Source organism: Scheffersomyces xylosifermentans (genome assembly GCF_036884685.1).
Source record: "Scheffersomyces xylosifermentans strain CBS 12540 chromosome Unknown RJT20scaffold_4, whole genome shotgun sequence".
NCBI classification, from domain to species: Eukaryota; Fungi; Ascomycota; class Pichiomycetes; order Serinales; family Debaryomycetaceae; genus Scheffersomyces; species Scheffersomyces xylosifermentans.
In genome coordinates this window covers 383,624-409,999 of record NW_027042942.1, presented here as the reverse complement: position 1 = coordinate 409,999, position 26,376 = coordinate 383,624, and the positions used below count along the sequence as shown (strand labels likewise).

Here is a 26,376-nt window from a genome sequence, read left to right as displayed (position 1 = left end):
GTGATACGCCGTGATGAGTCAAAGGAGAGGTGTAAGTCCTGCATGGGGATGCATGATTAGATTGGAGTTTAATTATAGTGGAGGTTAGTTAAAGTGGAGGTTAATTATGGTTGAGGATAGATATATTCCTATAGGAAGAGATCTATGGGAAGAGATCAGTTATGGACATATATTTTGTGCTGTTGAATTGTGTGTGTAATTCGAGCACTTTTGACAACTTCATACATATTCTACTATTTCCGGGATTTCTTCTACTCTCTCAGGATTGTAATTGGAGTATGGCTCTTGTTGTGTAATATTAGACATGGTAGTGAATTAGTATATGAGATTATGTAAGCTAACTTTAGATTTTGTATTTTTCTCAGACTAAGAAAGTGATGTGAAGTCACGTGAAGATAAGATAATTCCGAAGAGTGGTTGCAACCAATGACAATTAAAGGGGGTTGTGATGTAATGGGAACAAAATACATGCTAATTCGGTGAATGATGATGAATTTGGAACAAAATTTGCTGCAGTATCAGTATTTAATACATAAAATTAGCTCCTCTTATTTTCCTCATAGTTTCAATTACAAATACATAAAGCATCCTAGATTATCCATTATGCATTGTACAATGAGTTAATACAAAAATGCTATACATCTATTCAATACTCTGCCCCTAATCGTCCATCATTAGTTCATAAACAAAAATTGCAAATCGTCGGGAGTCAACCGACTGACGGCAGCGTCGTCCAGGTTAATTGTAGCATGGATCATATTGGCCTTCTTTTCCTGAAGTTCGATAATTTTCAGCTCTATACTGTCTTCGATACAGAATCTGGTAATCCTAATGGGTCTCTTCTGACCAATTCTATGTACTCTGTCCATTGACTGCCATTCCACACTTGGATTCCACCAAGGATCCATCAAGAAGACCTGCGAGGCCTCGCATAAATTAAGAGCAACACCACCTGCCTTTAAGGAAACCAAAAATACTTCCACCTCTGTATTGTCCATGAAGTACTTGATGGTATTATCACGCTGCTGTGGTGACATGGAGCCTTGCAACTTGACCGTCTGGAACCCTGCTCGCTTCAAACGCCACTCGATCAAATCCAACATAGAAGTAAACTGTGAAAAAACGATCGACTTTATGGTGTGCTTATCGGATCTTAACTTGTAGAGCTCTTCTACTAATGCTTCGATTTTGGTAGATGATCTCCATTCTCCACCATGTGATCCCATCTTAATACGGTTGACAATTGAAGCCTTGGAAAATTGTACTTCGTCAACTTCAATTGCAGTCTGCTCAAGGTCAATGGACAATCCAATATGACAGACAGGGCATCTTAAATTCTTGTCTTCTCCCAGAAATGACTCTACGTATTCCTGAATACACATTCTGCAGAATCTGTGATGACACTTTGATTCTATTGGTTCTTCAGCCTCATCGTCACAAAGCTGACACATAATAACACCTTCAACTTCACTTGAAATTTGATTGGTTCCAACTCTCTTTAAAACCAAATCAGGGTGATCGGCAAGTTGTCTCATCCTTGTAATTAATGTAAAGATATTAGCGTAATTATTCAAAACAACACCCTCAGCAACGTAGTCGTTGAACTTTCTTTTAGAATCACTGTACAATGAAGTATACAAGTCTTTCTCTTCCTCATTGAACTTATCCTTTCTGATTTCCACAATTCTAGGTGGCAAACCCAAGTCATCAGCTCTTTCCAATTTAGTTCTTCTCAACATGATATTTCCCAAGAGAAGCCGTATATTTTGGAAACTGACTAGTCCATCTCCAGCAATACCGAATTTTTGGATATTCTTCAACATAAAATGGTTAAAAAAATTGGTGTGAACCATAGGAGAATGGCCACATTGGTCACAATGTCTCCAATCTGAAAACTTCCACTCCTCACTATTACACTCACATCTAGTACAGAAATATTGATGGAATGGAGCGATCTTCATGAAACGGATCAATGAATACATCTCTCCAATTCTGTTCTGCAACGGTGTACCAGTTAAGCACCACTTCTTTTGAGTCTTCAAGTTGTTTGCTGCTTTAGCAGTGCCGGATGTCCTATCCTTGATATTGTGGGCTTCATCCAAAATAACTCTATAGAACTCGACTTCATGCAAAGGCGATTTTTCTTTCACGAGTCCGTTCTTTCTCTTGAAACCATAATTCTGCTTTCTGAAGACCGATTCTAAGACCGAATAAGACGTCAAGATCACGTCATATTTACTTAGCTCCTCTGCACTGCTTGTTCTGTTTGCTCCATGAAACAAAAGAACTTTCAACAGACCTTCTACTGTATGCTTCTCAATTTCATTTTTCCATTGCATGAGAGCAACTGTCGGACCAACTACCAAATTAGGTCTCTTCTTCAAATCCATCATGAATAATGCAATCGTCTGAATGGTCTTACCCATACCCATCTCATCTGCTAAAATGCCTCCCTGAAACTCTCCGTCTTCCTGTTTCATGAGCCAGTTTAATCCCTCCAACTGGAATGGTAACAATTTTATATTCATACCTGGTGGTTGTGGTGAGCGCTCTGTCACAATTCGCTCGCATGATCCTAAGTAAGGAAACACGTCTTTTAAGTGAGGATGGAACTCGTACAATCGATTAGTGATACGCGTGAAATAGGGAACTTTCACCTTTGGCTCTTTCTTCTTTCTTGGCTTTCTTGCTGTTTTTCTTGCTTTCTTCGAGGAAGAGCCCTCGGCTCTGGTTGATAGAGGTAGATCATCTTCATCATCTTCGGACAAATCTATAGCTAAGTCTGCCGAGGACCCATTTTTATCCACAGGAGGGTAGACAATCCTGGCAAACTCCTCGTCGATATTATAATCCTCTTCGTCATCATTCTCGACTATCTTCAATACGAACTCCGCGTCTCCATTATCTTCTTCTAACTTAGCTTTCTTGCTCTTAACCGTCTTTGAACGCGTCGCCCTTGTTCTTCTTGCAGGCGTTTTCACGTTTATGTAATCCTCTTCGTTATCCTCTTCATCTGAACTTTCTTTGTAAGATGTATTTCTTGCCGAAGCTGATCTCTTTCTCACTCTTCTTTTAGAATAAGCAGGATCATTCACTACAAACCCTCCGCCGTCCATCTCTAGATCTGATGAAGACGAGTCGAGTACCTGGCTAGCTGCTGAGCTTTCTTGAGAAGGCGCCATTTCGTCAAATTATTAATTATAAATGAGGTTGTCTTCTTCTATATTGGAGTCAACTCTCAGCTCTATACTCCAAAACTTTCTCGATTATTGCCACCTTTCGATCAAGAAGATACAGCAAGCTTACTAACTTTTCACTGCAAAAACCAGGTCTGCTCAGTCACAATGCGACTGAAATCTTACTGTACTATAGTGGTCACGTGAGTTCATGCTTGTAATCAGTATTCCTAATCGGGTGAGGAGTTGCTTTTTGGCAGCCTCGGACATGAGCGTTGTATTGTGTGCAGAGATGAGGTAAAAGAAAAGAGAACCGCTCGGACATTAAAGGGTTTTACAAGAAAAGGGGGTAGTGAACAGTGAACCAGAGATAGTGTGATAGCTTAGAATGTGAGGGTATGTGGTGGATTGGGTGATCTCAGACGTAAGTGGTGAAAAAGCGGAGGGTACGAGAGGACGATTAGGAAGATGATTTTGTACAATTCTGTTTGAGTAATTATTCTTATGCGTATGTGGGGTTTCAGAGATGTATCTATTCATGAAAGTGCGATGTTATGTCCATAATTCGAGTTGACGGCTCTCCCTGTATAACTATTAGGAAAGTAGCTTGGCCACGCTTATTTTGTATAACTCGAACTCGTCGTCCTCTATGTCTTCAACTGTAGGCTTGTATGATGGCATAGGGGACACTGGAAGAGTAATTTCGCTAGGAACTGTGACGGCAGGATCCCTATCATCTGTATCAGTTTCGCTTGGAGTTTCATAGGCAGACTCACCGTCTGAGCTGGAGTCAGAATGTATGATAGGATTCAAAAATACGGGGGAACCTCCCCTGGGTAATTCAGTTGGCTCTGGAGAACGAGGGAGTGGAGAAATTGCCGAAATCAGCTGCGCTAGTTGTTCTTGTTGAAATTGTTGGAACTGTTGTTTAAGTAATTCTCTCTGTTGGCGTTGGAGATCCAATTGTTCTGCCTTTTTCTTCTTTGCTTCTGCTTTTTCTTGTTGTGCCAGTTCTTTCATAGCCTTCTTCTTTAATTTCTTTTCAAGCTTCTTCTGCTTATTCTTTAAATTCTTTTCCTGTTGGTGTTTCTTCTTTAAGCGTTTTCTCTCTTCTTTGGTATAATTAGTTTGCTTGGGAAGATTCACAATCAACGTATTCTTTGACTTCTGCCACTTCCAACTAATGGTATTAATGTCGATAGTATCCTGGTTCAACTGGAATGACTTCTCAAAGTCGTCCACCTCCGAATGCATTTTCAAGAAGTAGCATCCAGGCCTTTTCACTATCCGTATTTGGTAGGTGCTGAAGTCGCCGTATTTCTTGAATACGTGTATTTGGTAGCTCAGATTGGTTTCGATATGCTGGATATCGGATGGCTTACACAAGGCCTGATATTCCGCCAAATCCTGTTGACGCTTACGGAGCTCCCTCTGCCGTATTTCTCTTTGCCTCTCCAACTCGTGTTGTCGCTGCAATTCGTGGTGATTGGGCTGACTTGCGGGCTGGCCGTCCAAACGCCGGACCAAATCGCCAAAGATGCTTTCTTCGTACCCGCCGGTGCTAATTGTTTCTTTAGTCGAGTTGAAATCTATCATTGCGCTACAGAATATGGTAAAACAAATACTTATCGAAAGAGAACTTTTGCTTATATATATCTCCAAATGAAGAAAACTTGGAAGGAGTCAGTTTCATACGCTGGTGGTCGCCTCCTTTTCGTAGTACAAGTTACTTGGACAAAACCCTTTTCGCAGCCGCACTGTGTTCCAGAAACTGCTCGAAAATATCCCCGTTAGGCAGGTAGTGCTAAGGAGAATGGGACGAAACCCGTGCCGCCGACCTCCTTCACTAATTTACATCAGAACGCCCAACGCGCCCAGTCCAAATTTAACCTTAATTAGCCTTGTAGTGGTGGAAATGGTGTTACTGTAGGAGGGAAGAAATGTGTGAGGGAAGTATGCCCATGACTTCGTGTAGTGTAGAATTTTGCAGCTAATTTATAGGGGTGGTATATTCTTTTGTGGTATCGTCGTAAATGTTGGATTCCTGTTTCTTCGTGTGTTGATATCCTTATGTTGATTTCTTTGTGTTGATTTCTTTTTGATGATTGCTTTACGTAGATTTCTTTGTGCTGAGTTCAGTAATCATCTTTTTCTTCGTTGATTCATTTCGTTTCATCTGTTTATTCAGAGATGCTACCAAACTATTGGAAGTTTTTCTGCTATTTATAACCCGATACAGCTGAATCTCACACCTTGAATATGAAGAATGGAATAAAATAGTGAATCTGAAATTACATATACTTCACTTCTTTTGACATATTTTGGTTTTATATTTAAAGCTATTTATACTATATTTAAATCATTCGGACATAAATTATTAACAGCAACATTAACCTATTTTTGGAGAGTACTCCTGTTGTGGGGTAATTTTGACATTGCTGTCCTAGCATATACTAATTCTATATGGTCATATTATGGATCCACTATTTGATCTCTTATCGGATTTATCTCGTCTCCCCCTGTCTATACACCTACAAGTCATTAGCACTTCTGTATGAGGAATTTATAAGGAATTATGTAGTATACAAGCCATGATGGGTACCGTCCTAACGTCGCCATCAAAAAACACATTGTGTGCTCACACTCTTCAAGTAGTGCTCAGCAATTCATGTGATAGTAATGTAATGCAAATGTTTACTCTGTTCAGTATCAAATCTTGCTGTTGGCCCACTTAGATCTTTTCGGCGCTCTTGTCGGTTCTTTCAGCAGCATCAACGTAGAATTCGAAGTACGACTTGTCGAATTGATGTACTCTGATGAAACCGTCTTCTCCTCCACTACTGTAGCCAGTACCGTCTGGGTGGACAGCTACGGTGTTCAAAGGACCGAAATGACCCTTGACACGACCGATTTCATCTTCGAAGATCTTGTGGTAGAATCTGGCCTCAAACTTACCTTGAGACTCGGCTGTGGTAGTAACGTTTCTGGCTTCTTGACCACCTCCTAAAATAACAAAGTCCTTGACTGGTGTAATGGCAGCAGTGTTCATTGGAGCATCAGCCTTGTAGACCTTCAAGATATCGAAGGTATCAACATCGATCAAAGTGGAGCACTTGTCCTTAGACGAAGTGATGAAGTACGATCTATCTTCGGCGAATTGTATGTCGGTAACGGTTACGATCTTCTCTTCGGTGTAAACACCGTGAGCTTGGAGGGTATCCAACAACTCACCGTTGGTGGCGTCAAACTTGGTGACGTAACCATCGTCGTGGCCAGCAATTATGAATTCTCCGTTAGCAGACCATCCGGCAACAGTGGCCTTTGCACCTTCTTCTGGGGTTTCAATGACCAATGAAGGCTCGACGCTCTGGTCGCTTGGTTGTTCGTGATTTATGTTGTAGACTGAGATTGTACCTATGTGGCCCATGACTTGGTCAGCGATGGCCAACAATTTGGATCCGTCTGGGGAGAAGGCGACTCTTCTAACTGGAGAAGGCGAGTCCCAGGTGAAAACGCACTTTCCGGTGGAAACTTCCCACAACTTGATGGCCAAATCACCACCTCCGGTGGCACACAAGTGAGTTTCTGGGTCGACATCGATCGACCAGATTACACCTTGATGTCCTTCTAACGTACCCAATCTTTCACCATTGGAAGAGTACCAGATAGATGCTGCGTTATCTTTGGCTACGGAAAACAACAAGTCTCCCTCTCTGTTGTACTTCACTTGCGTTAATGAACGCTCATGACCCATCAACTTTATAGGTCTCATTTTGCCGGTTGTTGTTGTAATATCTGTGATGTTTAATACTTCAACGTCGTTTCGTACTTCGTTGATTTACGTTGAATTTTTTTTCAAGATGCTGCTAACAAATTTTCAGGAGGACTGTATGTGGGGAGGTCGTGTGCGGGATGGGTTTTAGCACAGGTGAGGACACATAAGAGAGGTGGAGGCGCCATTGGATGGAGATCTGTAGATGTTGTTGTATTCTGGTAGGGAAGAGTATTTGTATTTGATATATGGTTTAAACAAATATATGTGTCTGCTGGGATGTATCTGTAGTAGAATGGGATTATTGCAGAGAATTGAAAAAGATTTATATTAATATGTATTATTATTTATTATGAATTTGTATGTAGTTTCTAATATCCAGTACGCTTTGAGTTTGGGTGCAATATGTTAGTGAAAGAGAAATCTGCTTCGGAAACTGCAAAATAGTAATAGTATATCTATGTAAGTGTACAACTGGCTATGAATAATGGGTTTTTCAATCTCAACACTTCATTTGGTTGGCTGCTCATTGGTGTAATACGAGGATGTATACCTTAAAAAGGGCAAGAAAAAGCACTTGTACTAGACTGGGTTCTCATAAGTACATGTAGTATGACTCAGGGAAGTACGAGTAACGACTACTTGTGACCCAGGTTAGCGGACTTGATTCCTTCAGATCGGACGAGCTAGGATTATTATCAAACAATTCTGTATGGCTTCTCTCGGTTGGCCCACTTCTCTGCTCGTCATTCGTGGGGAATATGTTCTCAGCCGTTTTTACAAAAGTGTCTTCAATTAAGACAAAAACTCTCCCAAAAACAGCTCTATCTAGAGTCTTGCTACAACCAACTTCGAATTGCGACCTCTGTCTTCGTATCACTAACTTTGGGTTCCTCATTCAATTACATCTAGGATAGCCTTATTGATGAAGAATACGAGCTTTTTTAAGAAGTTATCTTCTCCCAATGTTTTGCTGTTCACATCATTCACGAACTTTTCCACGGTTGCCTTATCTTCTAGTCCTGTAACCTTTTGGAGCTTGAACTTCTGGTCATATTCAATATCTACCGTTCTGGATCCAACGGAAATACGAAGATTGAAATTATCCTCTGCTGTTAACACCAATCTAAGTGACTTTAAATCAGTAAACTTTATTATAATATCGCTCATTCCTTGACACCATTTTGCATAATTCTGAAACCTGTCATCTGGAAGCGACTTGCTAGAATTACTATTCGACATCAAGACTTGTAATTCCTCTAATTTTCTTGTAGAGCTGTCGATATATTTTTGTTGGTTTTCGTTTAGCATGCGTTTCAGCTCCAAATCACGTACTAGTATCAGCAACTCGCTTTGCTGTCTACCCAACTCTTGTTTTTTTAACTGGACTATCTGGTCTATAGTCGAGACCTCTGTGCCCGATTGGAGGATATCATTTGCAATTTGACTATCATCGAACAATTCCTGATCATTGATAAGATCTTCTAGTTCTTCTTCTAAATTGGAAATATCGCCTAGCAAGTTATTAGCAATCGCTATTTTCTGCTCGTACTGTTCATATAATTCATAGCTTTCGTCTACTACTATATCCAAATCATCTATTTGTTGGTACATCTTAGCTTTCAATTTCTTCAAGTTCTGTTTGCTCTCGATAGTTTCCTCCTCAATTTTCCTTAAATCGTTGGTATCGATATGATCTGTAGTCAATTCCGAAATTTTCCTCAAGAATTTATCCCTTGTTTCCTGCTCGAGGTAGAGAAATTTCAATTTGGAGAAGATCTCCTTTTGATATGCTAGCTCTTCATTGATTCTCTTAGGGTTCAGTAACTTCACAGACGACGCTTCGAGTTCCTTCTGTGCTTGGAGTATGGCAAAATTAGATGAAGTAGCGATAATTTCCAACTGTGCACGTAAATTGCTCTCTCCTATTTCAGTAGCCATCGCTGTATATATAACCTATCTTATACTAGTGATACTAACAGAAGACTGATATTACATTGATATTAAAGAGGTTTATTATGTAAACAGAGCTGACAGGCTCTGTTCAGTAATACGCGTTGTAGTTTATGCAGGAAGCAGCAGCCCCAGATCCAGGCAGCATACATAGTTAGTAGTTGTGATGGTGTAAAGGCTGGGAAGAAAGTATAATTTTTGAATGGGGTGACTTCATGTGAGTAAGATTATAAATATCCATGATTAGGAAATCTGAGCAATAAAAGTTAGATCCTCATTTTTCATAAAAGCGGCCGCAAATGCTGCATACCTTAAATCCTTAGTTGAATGTGCGCTTTCTTGTTAGGCTGCAAAAAGGTATAAAAGGGGATAACAAGAAGAAACCAGAGAGAACATTAATTTTTTGTTACTTCATTCTTCTGAATACTTCAACTGGTGCATTTGACATTTCTAAAACCTGACATGTCCCCACCAAGTGGTTTCTACCGTTTAGCTGACTGCAGAGTATGTGGAATTGCCACGGAAGAAGGTCTCTCGTACAGAATCAAAACCCAGATTCCCGATAAGACTATTGAAGTCAAGGGCTCGGATCCCGTTGGTATTCGTATCACCAATTGGGGAATAGATGAATTTAGGTCTAATCAACTAAGCTACGTCTTTGAATCGCTTGAATGTACCTGTTATTGGGAGTCCAACGAGGATAGCGATCCCGAAGAAGTTATCATTCCACGTGGAAGAGCTATCAATCATGGCAACCTTTTAGCTTACACAATCATATTCCTCTTACTTTCTTTATTGATGGATGTTCATTTAAAGGACAGAAGCTTTCAATTGACTAAGACTGACATTTAAAACTTACAAAAAGGCTTTATAGATGATTATCGTTCTCTTCTATAAATAATATTAAACAATATAATACATAATAAAATAATAAAAGTTCTTTAAATTATCAATCACAGATTTGCATCCCTAGGTTGAATTAAGCAACTCAATTTCCACGCCCTATCTTCTTCAGCCTTGTTTAATTGACTTACTTTCCATAACTCTAACAAAATGAGTTCTTGCAACGCTGGAACAGGGACAATGCTGTAGTCTTCGACCTCGTTGAGCTTGGAGTTGGACATAAAAGACATACTGTTTCTCTTCATCTCCTTTTGAGTTGAAGCATCCACATAAGGAATTTGCAAACTCTCTATGTCAGCAATGATTCTTGTAATTTTCAAATACTTGTCGATGTTAATCAATTTCTGATTCAAAAATGTGTTTGCCTTTCTGTAACTTGTATTTCCATCAGTCACAAAAGTAAGATCCTGCAAAAATAGAGAGAAGTATGGAACAATTGGAATGTTGTAATCATTAGAAATCAAGAAGTTTCTCAATTTAGATCTGTAGATGCTGTAGTTCTTCTCGGGGCGAATAATACCTGACAAATAATCGTATAACTCACGGTATTTGTCTGAGAGATCTCCCCACACTTTGGTCAATCTTGTGACAAGATGTGATTGCAATGCCGTGATGATAGCGGCTAACGAATTAAAATTTCTTAAATACAAACATGAAATTGCAACTTTTAGCCAAGTCTTCACCATATTGACTCTTAACTTCTGATTAATCTTTGGTTGCAAAATGGATTCAAGTACATAGCCTGATAAACTGTTTGTAAATAACAATGACTGTCTCACATTAGGAGCCAACTTTAAGTGAGCTCTCTTCGTGCTGAAATTCTCATTAAGGAGTTCGTCCGGTTTAATTGCACAGAAAATATGGGATTCGATATTAGTTAATTGTTTTGCAAGCTCCAACCCATTGAAATCTAAAAGATTTGGCCTGTAGTTGGATAATACCCAACTTTGGTCGAATACACTAAACCAATATGGAAGAATAGCATTTAAACTTAATGGAATGAATTCTTTGTCGGAAACATATTTTTGAGAGCACCAACTATCTCCTAAAATAGCTCTATAAGTCAAGATGACTTTTTCTATTGTATTAAGCTGTCTAGCAGTCAACAACGAATTTGAGGACGAAGTCTGGTTACCAATTCCTAGTGGCATAGGCAAAGTCATTGACTTCAATGAACTGGCAGTAGAAGAGTTTGTATTGATTTTGGAAAGTTCATATCCATCAACCATAGAATATCTTGTATTGAGTGAAGTATCACCACTAGAGATCAAAGTCTTTCTCTTCGACCTAGTAATTGTGATGCTTCTTTCAAGTAATTGCTTCCTTGTGCCCTGGTGTGTACTCTTTTGATTTTCGATTAATGGTCTCGTCGAGAGCTTGGCACCTATTTCAATTAATCTCATTGCATCTAATGGTAAATACAACGAAACACCTTCATTGAAAAAGTTTATCAACGTTGTCAACAAGCTGTAATCCAATTCTTGGTTCCAGTAAGATTCCATCCATAACTGGAACATTTTGACAATCAATTTTCTTCTTTTCTTAAGCCTCACTTCTCCACTTATGTCGGCTTTGGTTTGTCCTTCTAAAGACTTATTGCCCATATCAAATCTAGTAATCAATTCCTCAATCAAATCAATTCCGTTTGCAAAACTCCTAAAACAAATGAATAATGTTGATACAAAGAAATATTCGGGTGGTGAGTTCTCGTTAGTCAATGTGTGAATCAATCCCTTGAATGAAGCACCAAGCAAATTTCCATTAGAGTCCACCAATAGTTCATCGTTGATGTTTGTTTCGGCATCTGAGGTACTAGTGTATGGCTCAAACGCAGCATTCGAAATAGAGAATGGAGAGTCGCCATCTTGCCCTAAGGAGTCTTGTAATAAGTTAGCTCCCGTGAGTGTCAATCCTAGTTCTCCAGTTTTACCTGATCTGATCAAAGAATATCTAGAAGATGGATTCCGTTGGGTAGGGCGGGAGCGCTCCAGAGCTGTCAACGCAGCTGGTCTTTGAATACCGGCAGAACATTTTCTAATGAAGTCCTCTGGTTCAATCTTCATCTTGGTGTAGTCTGGGTAAGATCTTCCTGCACTCAATCTGAAATCACCAGTCACATCCAACAACTTTCTGATTGAGGTAACGGTCACGCTAATAGACTTCACCATTTTAGCTCCAATTTGGATTAAATCACCACCCTCTTGAGTGTAGTAGTAATCCGTTCCAAGAGCATTTGGAACGCTAAGAGCACTCTTTCTATCAGCTTCAGATTCATTCAATGTTTTAACAACTAAATTTTTGACTCCTGATACTAAGTCACTAACCAAAGATAATAGTGTGTCCAAAGAGCTGTCAAGGTCTGCTGGTTTTTCCGATGAAAAATCTGAGCCCGTTTTGGAAATAAATAATAATTCTCTCAACAACAAGATAATCTGGTGAGCCAAAGTCTCTAAAAGATCACAACCGACTGAATTGTGTTCAATTAAATCCAATCTTCCAATGATCAATCCCAAATAAGAGTACAAAATTCCGTTAATTTCGGTAATTCTCTGCTTTGCCAAAGGTGGAGAAGGTAATAAAGGATAGTTACTCAAGTCTTCTTGGAGCTTCTTCTCATTCTCCCTTTTGATAATTTGCTTGCTTTCAATAGACCAAATTTGCAAGAAATTTGTAGCCTTTCTAGTAACTTGGTAAATCATTAAGGTCAAGATCTCAATTTTATTGAAATTAGATGTTCCCTTAAACTCATTAGCTTTCACCATCAAGTTGTACCAGTCTGCAAGCAAAGACTTACGGGACTTTCTGACAATTGGCCTCTTCGTGACAATTTCATTTGATCTAGATAAACAATCGGTCTGCTGCAAGAGTAATCTGACACCGTCCCTGATACTATTGATCACTCTGATGGAGAACGTATACTTACCACGACGATTCCTATGACTTAGTGGATTCATTAAGAACTTTCCACAGGAATGAAAGAGGGGCTTTAAGTATCTGCTATTAGGGATGCGTGTCTCCTCTTCTTCATCTTCGAGTAAATCGTCTTCATCGGAAACTGCGATGGTGAAATAATTCATAGGAATCCATCCTCTTTGTAATGAGTCTACAAGTGTCACTTCACCCCATCCAGAATCATCAATTGTATGAACAAATGCTAAGTCATCCTTCTCAAAGGATAAACAAATAGATGCGTCAGACTCTGATTGCAAAGTAGTAGAATCGAATGGGTGCAATGCTCTTATGAATAACGAAGACAAGTCCTCATCTTCTCCAATGGATGATTGTGGTAGCGAAGTTGTGGAGTCTCGGCTAGATGCAGCTGCTGTCTTTTTAAGTACAAACTCCGATATACCAAGGCCCTCCGAACTAGTATTCGTATCTGTGTGGCTATCAGAAAAGTTCCTGGATTCAGTCGCGGAATTGACGAGTGAAATATTGAGTCCATTAGGCTGAGGTAAATCTAACCCACTCCTAGAGTTAGATACAAAAAGGTCGTTCTTCTCTCTAGTTGAGTTTTTCGTGCTGGTGATGCTAGACAAGTCCTCATACTTGTGTACTAAGTCTCTACGAACAGGTATTTCGCGAGCCACACTATCCAGCGATGCTTTTTTCACGATCTTTAGTGGAGGAACTCCAGGCGAATCTACCACTTCTGGGTCTTCTTCAATTCGTCTCTCATTCAGGTATCCATTATTGGTATTAATATTGTCGAAATGGAAACTGGTCGAACTTGTTGTACTCTTCTTCCTAGTTGACTGGCCATCTGCAAGATTTATATCTGGTGGAGTCAGCCTCGTTCTGTCATTTCCTATCTCGCTACTCTGACTGATAATACTGGAGCTGTTACTTATGGTACTTACTACAGAAGCAGCATCGTTATTGTGTAATCTCCTGTCGCCTTCATCTGTGATGATTTCGTCTTTTGGTTGAGGTTCGTGAATCTTTTTGTAGTATTTGCTTGTTCGAGTTGTTGAATTTCTTTGATTTATTTTCTGTACATTCTGTTGGAATGAATTCATAAAATTGTATGAGTCTCCTGAAGTCGTACTTTGCTGCAAGGTAACAGACAATCTTTGAAATTTCGAGCTGAGCTCTTGTTGTGGAAGTAGGGGGGAGACTGCACTACGATCACTGCCTGCTCTATGTAAGCTGTCTCCTCTTGATGGTACTTCAGTAGTAGGTTTGGCACTGATGCTCTTATTTCTTGCCAAAGGGTTACTTATCGGGTTGCTCAAAGTATTGTTTGTAGGGTTACTGAAGTTACTGTTATCAATACTGGCAAGTTTTTCTCTATCGAATCCATTGGAAACACCCAAAATAGGTGTTTTATCATCCAAGGGATCATTCCTGGAAGCATAGTTTAACTTTGGAGTCTCATCATTGTCATAGTGATCGTTATTGTTTTGATCTCTTCTATTCCCATTAATGCTAATCTTACTGTCAAAAGACGCTCTTGAAGTCTGGGCAAGTGCATTGTCCCTCATTAAAGATTCGTTAATACTTGTAAAACTGGGGGCACCACCTGTTATATTTTCGTATTCAATGTCACTCTCTCCGCTTTCTGAGGAGTCTATACCTCTAGCAGTGACATAGCTATTGAATGTCTGAGTCGACATGTCGGGGTTAAGAGCGGGATCTTTTCTGTCCCGGCTGTTTATGCTGATGTTCTCATTGTTTTCAGCGATGTAGCTCTCCAAAGATGCTGCTTCATCGTCGCTTTCTTCCTGGATCGGTGTGTACTGGGCATTTGGCTTGAACCCATACTCCGAATCGATGGGCGAGTACACCGACGACGAAGTGGAGAAATGGTTATTGTTAACGCCTGGATGGTTCATAGGGCGTTGTTTTGGTAATTCTACAGAAAATTTGGGTTTGTTTTGTTGATAATGTCAGTTTCTGTCCGCAGACGAATAATGTTACTGGGTAGTGTTGTTGAATCAGTCTGCCAGATGTGCAACAAAACTGGACTTGACGACTGGATACAAGGCGGGAACTACGGTGATTCTGTCGGCTGCGCTATGGACAACTCGTGTAGAAATGGGTGGATGATTTCACCGAAGGATATGGATGCTTCGAGCCGTTAGCTGTGAACACTGATACCTTAACCGCTGAGATTAAAAGTGGTGACAAAATCTCAATTTCCACACTGTCGGATTATTATCTACATTGATTTTCACGGTCGCTCCAATGCAGAAATATTATTAGACGCGCGTGTGGAAAAAAAAAAAAAAAGAAAGGGTGGCAGAGAGGTCAGAAACGGTAGTTTTCCTGTGTGGGTGGAACAGATGTATTAGGGAGAGAATAGGGAGAGGACAGGGTGAGGACAGGGTGAGGACATGGTGAGGACAGGGTGAGGACAGGGAGAGGACAAGTTAGGAGATGTGAAGGGAGAAAATTGAGGGAGAAATGGAGGGAGAAGTTATACTTTTTTTATGATGTATGCTATGATAAGTTATAGATATCCTATGGATTTGGTAATTATGACAATTATTTTTAAATAGGACATGATGTTATGGGTGTTATGTATGTTATGTATACTTCTTGTGACAAATACCACTACGCCAATGTTTACACAAGGTGCTGGTTATTAATGTCATACCCCCATTATTATTTCTATTTTATGACTACGTATTGATTTTCGAGGCAGGCAAAACCCTGACTCGCTGATGTTTGTGACATGCCTGTCAAGCTCCACTAAGCTCACACTCTATGGTAAGCTTTTGGCAACTGAAATCTTGTAAAAACAAACAGTAATCTGCATAATGCCCTGGCTATAAACCGTAAATAAAGATATCAACTATTGGAGCAAGTTGGTTTCCCTACGTATGTCCACTATAAGTACGTAGTATCACACCATATTTCATTTACCATATAACCTTAACCCCAGCCAGCATCTCAAAGCCTGTAAATGTTCCCGATAACGTTATGGGACAGCTCAACGGGTCCGATATTGACCATGATAATGGAAACTGACCACGTACTATACACAATTCTAACTGTCTCTGACCTCTCCATACTCGGTCACCAGTTAAAACTTACCAGGCCGTGCCTGAGGAGCGGCTTTGTCTTCTTTTGCCGACTGCAGGCACACTGTTCCGGATTCTGGCATTACTTAGGAAACGCGTTCACTCATGAAACTGTAAACCTTAAATTCGCTATTGTTGCAAAGTCGCCGATTGTTAGAGGATTACTGTAGCACCCACGGAATAGGAGACAGTCTTGGGGAAGAAAAGTTCTTGGATTTGAATGCTTGTTTTGACGTCAAACTGGAGCTCCGCCTATACTCGAATACTCAACTCCCTACAACCTATTTTGGTTCGTCAAATGTGTGTCTCAAAAATAGCGCCACCTCTGGTTCTGCAACCGTACCGCACCCGCCTCTGTTGTAGCCTCTCCCATGCTGTATTGAATGGCCCGATTTCATCTCTTGCAGCGAATTGGTAAATTTGCAGATCTGAAAAAGCGTGCGTCAACCCGCAAAACACACTTGTAGAAATGATTGCAAAAACAGGGTTCCATAAGGTTTAGGTTCCAGTTTACTGAGCTGAAAAAGAATTATGCAGAAGCAAATGCATAAGTTGTATTATCTATTCAGTACATTGTCCATAGCTAGTATACAATACATTACGTTACCTTCAAGGTAAAAGTGCGGTAGATCAACCACACCCAAAATAATGTGAATGCTACAAATGAAATGCCGATGTTCAAAATGACCCACAAGTCAGGATAACGAGCAGGAGGAGGCAAAGCGTAGTCAACAACATGGAAGACAAGCATCAGGAAGTAACTTCCCTTGATGATCAAGTTCCACAACAATCCTCTGTTCTGCAAGAGTAATTTTGGACCAATTAACCAATTGATTAAGAAGTTACTGACAACGTATTGCAAAATCAAGTCATCCTTCTTCAAGAGTGGGTACAAACTGAATGTTCCCACATTATTAACCCATTGGACTATGTCAATGAGACTTGGATCAAAGAGCAACATCAAAGAGGATGGAATCAAAGGAATCAAAATGCTCTTTTCGTGAACTTGATATGAGAATAAGTAGAAAGCAAGCGAATTGCCAGCAAATCCATAAATCAAACCTGGAATTACATTCTTTGCTTTTCTTAATTTGAAGAACAAAATGATATTGATAGGCAAGATGGATGCCACAGTAGTGATAAGAGCCAATTTGGATAAGTTTTGTGGTTCAATGATCTCTCTATATTTCACAACAACGTTGGTAGTACACCAAAAGTTTGCGACCTTGTCTTCAAATAATCCACGATTGAATGGAAAAACTCTATAAACAATTTGCAATATGTTTTTTGGATCTCTAATAAAAGGAGCTAAAATAGTCAATTGAGTTAAAATCACTGTGAATCCAATCAAAATCAACTGGCCAAACCCCTTCAATTGACTTAGTATGAATACAAAGATGAACGTAGAATAGTACAACCCCATCTGCTTGAAATTTATGCAACTGATAAACCAAATACTTGCAATTACGTAGTTCTTCTTTATCAATTCAATAATTGAATAGAGAAAGAATCCCAACATGACCGAGTTGAATTGGAAATGGCCGTGGTCGATTAAAACAAGGTGAGCTTGGTTGATAATAATCAACGAAATGATGATCTGATCCATTCTGTTTAAATTGAACTTTTTGCCCATGACGTTTGCTAATGTTAAGACAGCAGGAATGTAGAGAATCAATTCACTGAACATGCTCATGAGGCGCATGAAGAATTTCACCTCATTATTCTCAATTCCACGAGAGGCATTCAATAAGAACCACTCAGGATTGATAAAACTACCGATCTTACCTATGATATACAGATGGTAAGCAGTCAATGGTGGATAATCCAATCCCCAGTATTGAAGATCAAAGAAGTACCACTCTGAAACAGGAAGAGAGATTGTCAATTCCATCCAATGTCTTTGTGCTTCAAAGTCTCCATAGATCGGTGGAGTATTATAACCCAGATACCCACCAAGTCCAATGGCAGCTCTAAGTAAAATGGCCGACATCACTAGGACATATCTTGCAGCCCATTGATCTGGTGCCTTTTCGAAGTTATGCAAGATATCATACACCGGCGAGTTCTTGAAGATACTGTTGGGCGGATTTTCTGCGCTCACAGGTGACTTCTTGAGCGGCTGTTTAACCTTCTTCTTCGGCTTGGCCATTTTGTTATTTTATATAGACGAGTTTACAAGACAAGCAATGAACTTATTAACTTCTCTGTTGGTAAATAGGAGAATTGGACATTATTGAAAATTCCTGATGGTAGAGGGTTGCGAGCGCGAAGTTGTAGCCACTCTCTTGTCAGGAGACCTAGAATGCTGCGAATGTATGACAAGTTGCCAGTCTGAGTAAGAAAATATTACAGCATGTTGAGAGGCACAAGAGGAGATTATGCAATCATATTGGTCCTTGAAGTTGATTAGCTGTGGTTATGTAGTTCAAAATGTTTATGTTGAATTTCAGTTGGTATAAGAGACTCAATTTAGCAAAAATAAAAGTCAAATATTCAAATATTAAAGTCTTTTGGTAAAAAATTGAAATTATAAAAGATATATCATAACAAACTGGTCTCTTTTAAACTCCCTATTTATCACTTACCCTACGGTTGCAGCTTTAGATTAGAGGCGGTATCGAATCGAGTTGCTGCAAAATTTGGTAAATATGTGTCCGAGACACTAATTAGAGGTCTCATTTCCGATTAATTAACTTTTATGGACACTGAATAAAGGAGATACAAATATTATGAATACAATATGGATACTTATATCTCAATAACATAGTATATCACTTTCCAACCAGTATAGCCACCAATACAACCAAATATACTGAATTAGCATCATTTTACGGCGGCACGTATGTTTGATCAAAAATTGATCACGTGCTAAAAGTCTATCATATTAATTATGAGAATCTTTTCGATAAGTAATCTGGCAACTTGTCCGAGTGGTTAAGGAGAAAGATTAGAAATCTTTTGGGCTTTGCCCGCGCAGGTTCGAATCCTGCAGTTGTCGTTATTTTTTTTTGCAACTTCTTTAATTACCTGATATAAATTTCCCTATCAATTTCAAGCAATCATCAGACAACTTTTGAGACAATAAGCTCGTTACTGCAATACAGGTGAACCTCTACAATTTTTCTCAAATACAACATTTTTCTTAGAGAAAGATAGCTCCTGATTTAGGCCAAAAACTCGTTGCAACAGGACAAGGAGCAAACACAGAAGGCCGTTAGTCCAATACATGACTATATTAAAAATTATTTTCATATATTACATTTTAATAAATAAGCTAACTAGTATTTGAATACCAGCTCCAGATGGATGTACTTCTTATCCTGCAAGTACTTCATATACTCCTTCCACAATGGATCTCCTCTTTTCAAGCAGGAGACATCCCCAATCATAACCAATCCGAACTTTGCTCTTGTAAGTGCAACATTCAATCTCCTCTCATCCTTCAAGAAACCAATTTTCCCCTCTGGGTTAGATCTAACGCAAGACATGACCAAAAAATCCTTTTCTCTACCTTGAAATGCATCAATGGACGCAATCATGATTCCTGATACCAAATGGATTGTAATAGGTTTAGAGTCGTTCCTGATATCATCTATATCAATTTCTATTTTGATCTGATCCCCATCAGGGTTTATTAATTCATCTTTAACAAGTATAGAGGAAATCAAATCTCTCTGCCCACTGTACGGAGTAATGATTCCAATATCAGTCTTCTTGATATTTTTTTCATAAATCAATGTTCTCAATACCTGAGCAATGTAGTTAATCTCTTCCCTATTAACGTAAGTAAATCCACGATCTTCACGAAGCCTATGACGAACTGATTGTTCTCTTGCCTTACCTTTTGTATCCCAAAAGTAGACAGGGTCATGAATTGCAGTAACATGCCTGTCTTTGGCTTCAATACCATCTTTCAATAAGCCTCCGTAAAACCTGTTTCTAGGGAAATCACTGATTTGAGGATGCATACGATACTGCGTATCTAACATATGTGGATTTTTGTAGATTTCAGTCAACAAGACTCTTTCGAACAATGAAAGGGAAAGAGAAGGAATTAAGGAGAAGCAACTCAACTGTCTCTGATCTCCTACGAATACAAACTTTTCCACTCCGGGCATCGAAAGGGGAATTAAAGTTGTGGGCTCTGAAGATTGAGTTGCTTCATCCATTATCACCACTGGACACCTGGCTATAGACTTCAACTGATTGCCACCAGCTACAACAGTAGTAGTGAAGATAACTCTTGCCTGAGCAACCAAAGTCTTCGTAACTTCGAACTGTTCAGAAGAGAACTTTTTAAATGCAGTTGCTCCCAAGCTTAGAGTTCCTCTCCTCATTTCGTTAATAACTTCTTGATATCTTGAAGGCAATGAGTCATAAACTTTATGATGTAAACAAATTGATCCCAAAGGATGTGATCTATTATATTCCCTTTCTTTCTCATTCGCTACAATTCTAAGAATATGTTTTCCATGAGTTGGCAACAATTTCTCTGCAATGTTGTCAATTGCAATATTGGAGGCAGCGACAACTAAGATTGGATAGGTGTTTAAGGAGTCCAATAACTGCAATATAATTTCAAAAATAGTCGAGGTCTTACCAGTTCCTGGGGGACCTTGCAAAACTGTTATAGCATTATTCAATACAGATTGAATGGCGACCTTCTGTGATTCGTTAAAAGTATCCCTTGTAAATTTCAAAAAGTTTTTGAAAACAATTTGCTTGATAGGTTCATTTCCAAGAAGCATCTTCTTAAAACTCACATTTGAGAGTCGTGACATTGCCACGAACACTCTGCTCACAGGGACTGACGCCGGAAGTACTTTCAATTGACTCACATTCGAGGCTCTTGGTAGGGGATGGTCATTCCAAGAGTATAGTTGAATGATCATCTCGAGCACGGCATCTTTCAGGCCGGAACCGCCCGATCTTCCTCCCCTACCACCCCTACCACCTCTTCCACGGGCCCTTCCTCCTCTTCCTCTACCGCCTCCTTTCTTCCCCCCAGCGGTATCCAAAGTTGCTATAGTGCCGTACCATGGCACTTCGTCATTCAAGATCAAGAACATAGATTGGCCAATGGCAAACGGAGTCTTTTTAACATTTCTTAATTTCTCCGAGATGAACTTCTTCGTAATATCATCACTAAGAGGAATACTCAATTTGTATTGTATATTCTTTTTGTCCTGATCTTCGAACCACTCAATTAAGATATCCTCAGATGTAAGTGAGTTATCATCGTTTGTTAACTGCTCTTCTAAGAACATATTGAAACTCATTTCTCTGAAATAAGAGTCTAGCGATTCATACTTGAGCTTTGCTTTCAGTGCGGGATGGAATTTTGTTAATTCTTGTGGAAGTTCAGACTCATGGTTTTCAGTGTTTTCTTCTTGAACTTTCTTCTTGTCAGGCTTCGGTTCAGTAACGCTCTTTTTCTTCTCAGAATTCTTATTCTTTGCACCCGACGACTTTGCTTCTTGGAGTTCGTTGTTTATGCTTTTATTTTTAGGACTATTCAGTTGAGCTGCATGCTGCTCCTTATCCTTGGACATTTTTGTCTCGCGGCGAGATGCCTTATCTACTAGTTTGTTTTCTTTAGCGGAACCACTTCCTTTGGATTTACCATCCTCTATACCTTTCTTGAGCTTCAGAGTTTTGTCTGAAAGCAAAGAAGTCTCCTGGGACTTTTTAGTTTTCTCAGTATTCGGAATTGATGCAGTTTTAAAAGCTTCTCCATTCAGCTTGGTACCATTGGATGTTATCTTTTTTGTCCCATTTTCCTCAGTTTTGGTTGTTTTAACATTCTTCTCATTGGGTTTTGCCGTAGCAGCTTTCTTCGGATCTAAAGCTCTCTTCTCCTTACCGCTTCCTTTCGATTTAGAAGTAGCAGGAGAAGAAGACCGAGGTGTTGGTGCAACGGAATTATTTAGAGAAGACTTCGGTGTCGCTTGTCTTGAATTGCTTAATGATGACTTAGGTGTAGTCTTTTTGGACGTTCCTCCTGACTGAGAGGACGCCTTGAAAGAAGGATTTGATGCATTTCTAGATGGACTAGCGCCCCCTTTTGCACCGGCAAACGGAGAATTAGATGCATTTGAGCCAATGGCTTTCACTGTAGTTCCAGATTTGAGTGCAGAAGCACTCTCTTTCGAAGCAAAGTAGTGGGCTCTCCTAGCTTCCATTTCGGCAGTCACAACCTTTGGTTTTCTTGAAGACTTCCTTCCGCCTTTTCTTCCCTCCTTTCTGTGTCTTCCAGAGTGCTTGCTAGGTGTACTTTCTTTGATACCTAATAACTCAAAAAGGAACTTTTCGTCCTTTTCACTGACAAATTTGATATCTGGATAACGGGGAAGACACCTTTGGCATACTATGATTTGTTTTGGCCCACTTCCATTACCTACAAATAGGTTGGATCCCGATTGGCAGTCCTTGCATTCTATGTCCCTGAATTTGTAGTACAGTTTGATCTTGGAGAAGAATGCTCCATTGGACAACGTATACTGAGTCGATGGTTTTTCCTCGTCAACGCTTTTCTCCTTGTCAAAGCATACCTGGCACAAGAGAGACATGTCTGAGAGCCCGTATCTCGAGATAGCCAATTGGTGGATATTCGAGTCTTCACATTCTTCACATACGATAATTTCGTCTTGAATGTTGGATCGCACTGACTTATGTCTTGTGGATATCAAGTGCTTTGAAACACCTGTTTCGTCAAATGACTCCGAACAAGTAACACAAGTAAACCCGTCTTCGTTTGTATCCATTGTTGGTCTAAAAACTGTCTTTTTTACCAATTTTCCAATGGATATATACTCCTGTCTATACAGTTTCTGTAAAAGAATAAAGCTGCTGCTGTAATCTTCTTGCAAATAAATCATTCGAAATTTTTTTTCGCGCCCAAATCTCGTTATCGTAATCTGCAGAACACTGGAAATACTGTGAAAGAGGATGGAGGGTGGTAGTAGGAGATGCAAAGTGATTGGGTATTGCTAGAGTGGAGAGGAGAGTGTTGATATTATTCATAATAGAAAAGATAAAAAGTTAAGGGGATTGTCCAAATAAAGCAAAAAAGATGGGCATATTTTATTATCGAGTTTGAAAAGATTTGGATGCTTTGCGGAGGGTTAATAGGTGGATGGTGCTGTGTTGCAAACGAACTTTATAAAAAAAGAAAGGCTGCGAAATTGGCGATTTAGTGGTGAGGGTGATGAATTGGGAGAAGGTTCAATGAAATTGGAATTAAGGTAGAGAAATTGAATACCACCAGATAGGGAAGTAGCTACCGGGGTATAGGGTATGGAATATTCAAAAAAATACTGTCTTGTTTATATCTAGGACTATTTCATTTAGCTGAAATAGTATGGTGGGAGAGATGATGGAATATAGCTACCGATCTTCAAAAGTAACAATTCCCAAGCGAAAAATGAAGAAAATCCAAACTCCAGAACTTCTATATAGTGTTTTGTATCAAAGGACATAGAGAGCAGCTCATATCTTTTAATCTTTGATTAACAATATGGTGCCTATCAAATAATAGTGTCCATGGTATTGGTCGTGCATTATACTACATATTATTTCACAGCAACGTCCTATAGCTCCTCGATTCTTCATCAATGTACATCAACACTTCCTAAAGTTATCCAGTTGGCTACGTCACCCTCACAAAGAACCAATTTCAATACGCCTCCATCCCAACCGAGGCCATTATCAGTCAAATCATCAGCATCACAATTCTCTATGTTTAAATAGTCCTGAATTCTCGTCTTAATTGTCCTCCACAATGCTTTATCTATAGGATATATATCACTGTAGACTAAGGAAAGGTGCGGATCAAACTCGTTTGTTGACCAATCGGCTGCTTTCCATGTAGCTTCCTGTTGGATGAGTGTTGTATCGAATTCTTTAGCCGTCGTCTCATTTTCGGAGGCAGAACTCTTACTTCTGTTTCTCTTCAGTTTCTTTCTTTTTACTGTATTTCCATGTCCGTCTTTGGTATATAAATGCGGGTTTTGTTTGATGTTCTCTTGCTCAATATCTTTGGGCAATATGACGAATAACTCCCTCAATATTCGTGCAAATGAGATCAAATTGGGATCTCTCGCCACTTGAAAGTAGAGCTTCTTGAAAAACTTTCTCTGGCTGTTGATTTTACCCAATGTCACGAGGTTCGAATGATTCTTTGGTAACGAATTGAGGGCAACGGCACTAGCAGAGAGGATTTTGTCCACGTCTTCTCTTGTTTTGTCTGGGTCGTCTAAGTCGACGTCGACATTGGTCGTTATCGTTATGTGAGGCTCAAATCGTGGCGGTTGTCCTGGAAAGAGGGTATTCAAAGACCCCATGAGTGTCTCTAGCTTATCATATAGCTGAGTGTTTGGTCTAGGACACAACCATAATGCAACGCCTATTCCCGCTGGCGGGATTGTTAGTAGAGGGACTTAAGGGACTCAATTTCTTGTGTAGACGATTGAAACACATACCCATACTGATATCGTTTAGTCTATGATGCTATAAAGCAGGTATTTATATCGTCAACAGCGATGAATAACCAACTATCGTTAACGACGAAAATTCAGTGATCCAAACTGGTCTCGGTACGGAAAAGGATTTTCTAATCAGATTAGTGAGACATGACGAGAAATGGGCTTATGACAGGGAAGGTGCACTGCGAAGGAAATCCTGTTAGTCGCTTTTAGTGGGGAGAGAGTGATAGCATGCCGCGAACAATGCCCACACCGGGATAAAAGAAGCATAACTAGCGGGGGATCTGGCAGATTAGTGATGAGGAGGGGAGGGGGAGCAGTGATGGCGAGTATTTTACTTATTAAAGCACGCGTTAGGGAACAAGATAAGAATTTGGTCTGTGTTATTTGTTTTATTATTGATTAAAATGTATTTAATATAAACCTAATGAAAGTCATTTACTGTGATACTGTAAGATGTATATTGTAAGATGTATACTGTAATATACAAAAATAATTCCATTAGAGTAGTTAGCAGATGTATATACTCATAATTAGACAAATGTACCTAGTCAACCGTTTATACGGTGAATAAAGTTAATGTTCTGTATCCTCCCTAACTACAGATCCTCGCTGATCGAAGTCGGTATCTTGTCAGCTCTACAGCGAGGAATAATTTTTTTCGCTATTTAGCGAGACCGTTTAGGCTATGGATGGACTGCCATATCGACAAGCATATCTACAACACTGTACATCTAGTATTTGGATACGGAAATACCCTCAACGCCCTCAATAGCACTGTGATCAACGAACCATGATACGGCAACTCCAGTGGTGATGTCATTCACCAATTTCGAAGGCAATTGCGAGTTCTTGTCACCAAATATCTCTTTTAAGATTGGTGCTTTACCAGCACCCTCGGCTACAAATGCAATGGAGTCTGCCTTTTCCAATACTGGGAAAGTGAAGGTGATTCTTCTTGGAGGTTGCTTTGGAGAGTCGCTAATGTAGGAAATGAGCTCAGTTCTCTCTTGTAACAATTTGTGCCCTGGGAACAAAGAGCAGGTGTGTCCATCGGGACCACATCCCAAAAGGATCAAGTCCAACTTGGCGTCGGAAGGTAAACTCTTTTGATATCTAGCGGCAATTTCTTGGTCTTTGCTAGCATCAGCACCCTCCAATTGACCGCCTTTTCCTGTAACCAAATCTTCGTCGATAGTGTACACCTTTGGTTTTGGAGAGTTCTCGGGGAGAGTGTCCAACACCAAGTTCTTGAACAAACCATAGTTGGAGTCTTCACTGGCGAAGGGTACGATTCTTTCATCGCTGAAATACACCTCCCATTTGTCCCATTTCACTTGTGAAGCAAGGTCTTTGTCAGCAACCAATGCCTTCTGCAATACCTTACCAAGAGATCCACCGGATAAGGCAATTTTGAAGGTACTGCCCGATTCGAGAGCTTTGTTCTGGGACTTGATCACAAGAGCTCCTACGGCCTTCGCTACGTCGAGCGACTCAGAATAAGCATACACTTTAGCACACATTGTCAATGTCAATGTATATGTCAATGTCTATGTCGAAAGTTGAAACTCAATTGTAAATGACGGTTCACTACTCTCAGGGAAGAACACTAATACCGAAACTGAACTTCTCACATGGAGAGAGCTCTACAGTAGTCTCTGGTAACATCTCTAGGACAACTGTGGTGCGTTGACCTTCATTGACTGCACAGAATGGATCCATGTCGCCCATCCAAATCGGCATTGTTATGTTTGGTAGAAACGGTGCAGTCTGGAACATTACGTCAGTGTAAATGCGTGTGGCTACTTGTTTGTCGCTTGTGTTGTGTGTAGGCAGATTGATGTTGGTTCGTCTTTAGGCGAGATCGTGAGTATGGAGGACTGTGAGTATGGAGTACTGTGTGGTAGATGATATTGATAATGGTAAAAGATTAGGAGTGTAAGTTTGTATGTGCGGTTGTATATTGATTAGTTGGATATATATATAGATGTATATATATAAATTCGTACTTATATGTAATTCTACGAAAACATTATTTATCACTATTTATCTCTGTCTTTTCA

General features: G+C 39.7%; 10 protein-coding genes and 1 non-coding gene across 11 annotated transcripts; 2 read left to right on the top strand and 9 right to left on the bottom strand. All coding sequences in view use genetic code 12, as the record gives it.

The window, feature by feature from the left end:
- Positions 1-554: 554 nt before the first annotated feature.
- RAD16 (DNA repair protein) lies at positions 555-3,293 on the bottom strand. Its single transcript, XM_064917119.1, has one exon. The coding sequence runs from the start codon at positions 3,180-3,182 to the stop codon at positions 675-677; it is 2,508 nt and encodes an 835-aa protein (XP_064774180.1). The 5' UTR covers positions 3,183-3,293; the 3' UTR covers positions 555-674.
- Positions 3,294-3,770: 477 nt separating this feature from the next.
- RJT20DRAFT_5503 (uncharacterized protein) lies at positions 3,771-4,772 on the bottom strand (the record flags this gene model as incomplete). Its single annotated transcript, XM_064920637.1, has 1 exon — positions 3,771-4,772. The coding sequence occupies one exon, from the start codon at positions 4,770-4,772 to the stop codon at positions 3,771-3,773; it is 1,002 nt and encodes a 333-aa protein (XP_064774179.1).
- A 716-nt stretch (positions 4,773-5,488) lies between these two features.
- On the bottom strand, positions 5,489-7,181 carry TIF34 (translation initiation factor eIF3 subunit i). Its single transcript, XM_064917118.1, has one exon. It carries the CDS (start codon positions 6,946-6,948, stop codon positions 5,908-5,910), a length of 1,041 nt encoding a protein of 346 aa, XP_064774178.1. The 5' UTR covers positions 6,949-7,181; the 3' UTR covers positions 5,489-5,907.
- Positions 7,182-7,395: 214 nt separating this feature from the next.
- Positions 7,396-9,091, bottom strand: RJT20DRAFT_41677 (uncharacterized protein). The gene has a single exon (XM_064920059.1). The coding sequence runs from the start codon at positions 8,887-8,889 to the stop codon at positions 7,843-7,845; it is 1,047 nt and encodes a 348-aa protein (XP_064774177.1). The 5' UTR covers positions 8,890-9,091; the 3' UTR covers positions 7,396-7,842.
- Positions 9,092-9,363: 272 nt separating this feature from the next.
- On the top strand, positions 9,364-9,753 carry RJT20DRAFT_134869 (uncharacterized protein; the record flags this gene model as incomplete). Its single annotated transcript, XM_064918359.1, has 1 exon — positions 9,364-9,753. The coding sequence occupies one exon, from the start codon at positions 9,364-9,366 to the stop codon at positions 9,751-9,753; it is 390 nt and encodes a 129-aa protein (XP_064774176.1).
- Positions 9,754-9,770: 17 nt separating this feature from the next.
- BUD5 (Ras family guanine nucleotide exchange factor) lies at positions 9,771-14,981 on the bottom strand. Its single transcript, XM_064917117.1, has one exon. It carries the CDS (start codon positions 14,637-14,639, stop codon positions 9,855-9,857), a length of 4,785 nt encoding a protein of 1,594 aa, XP_064774175.1. The 5' UTR covers positions 14,640-14,981; the 3' UTR covers positions 9,771-9,854.
- Positions 14,982-16,214: 1,233 nt separating this feature from the next.
- Positions 16,215-18,203, bottom strand: ALG6 (dolichyl-P-Glc:Man(9)GlcNAc(2)-PP-dolichol alpha-1,3-glucosyltransferase). The gene has a single exon (XM_064920058.1). The coding sequence runs from the start codon at positions 17,977-17,979 to the stop codon at positions 16,429-16,431; it is 1,551 nt and encodes a 516-aa protein (XP_064774174.1). The 5' UTR covers positions 17,980-18,203; the 3' UTR covers positions 16,215-16,428.
- A 543-nt stretch (positions 18,204-18,746) lies between these two features.
- Positions 18,747-18,828, top strand: RJT20DRAFT_t87. Its single transcript has one exon. It is a non-coding gene; the product is annotated as a tRNA-Ser (tRNA).
- Positions 18,829-19,065: 237 nt separating this feature from the next.
- On the bottom strand, positions 19,066-22,686 carry RJT20DRAFT_127884 (RNA helicase). Its single transcript, XM_064917116.1, has one exon. The coding sequence runs from the start codon at positions 22,592-22,594 to the stop codon at positions 19,109-19,111; it is 3,486 nt and encodes a 1,161-aa protein (XP_064774173.1). The 5' UTR covers positions 22,595-22,686; the 3' UTR covers positions 19,066-19,108.
- Positions 22,687-22,967: 281 nt separating this feature from the next.
- Positions 22,968-24,564, bottom strand: RJT20DRAFT_127881 (2',3'-cyclic-nucleotide 3'-phosphodiesterase). Its single transcript, XM_064917115.1, has one exon. It carries the CDS (start codon positions 24,170-24,172, stop codon positions 23,441-23,443), a length of 732 nt encoding a protein of 243 aa, XP_064774172.1. The 5' UTR covers positions 24,173-24,564; the 3' UTR covers positions 22,968-23,440.
- A 125-nt stretch (positions 24,565-24,689) lies between these two features.
- On the bottom strand, positions 24,690-26,291 carry SOL3 (6-phosphogluconolactonase). Its single transcript, XM_064917114.1, has one exon. The coding sequence runs from the start codon at positions 25,834-25,836 to the stop codon at positions 25,048-25,050; it is 789 nt and encodes a 262-aa protein (XP_064774171.1). The 5' UTR covers positions 25,837-26,291; the 3' UTR covers positions 24,690-25,047.
- Between the last annotated feature and the right edge of the window lie 85 nt (positions 26,292-26,376).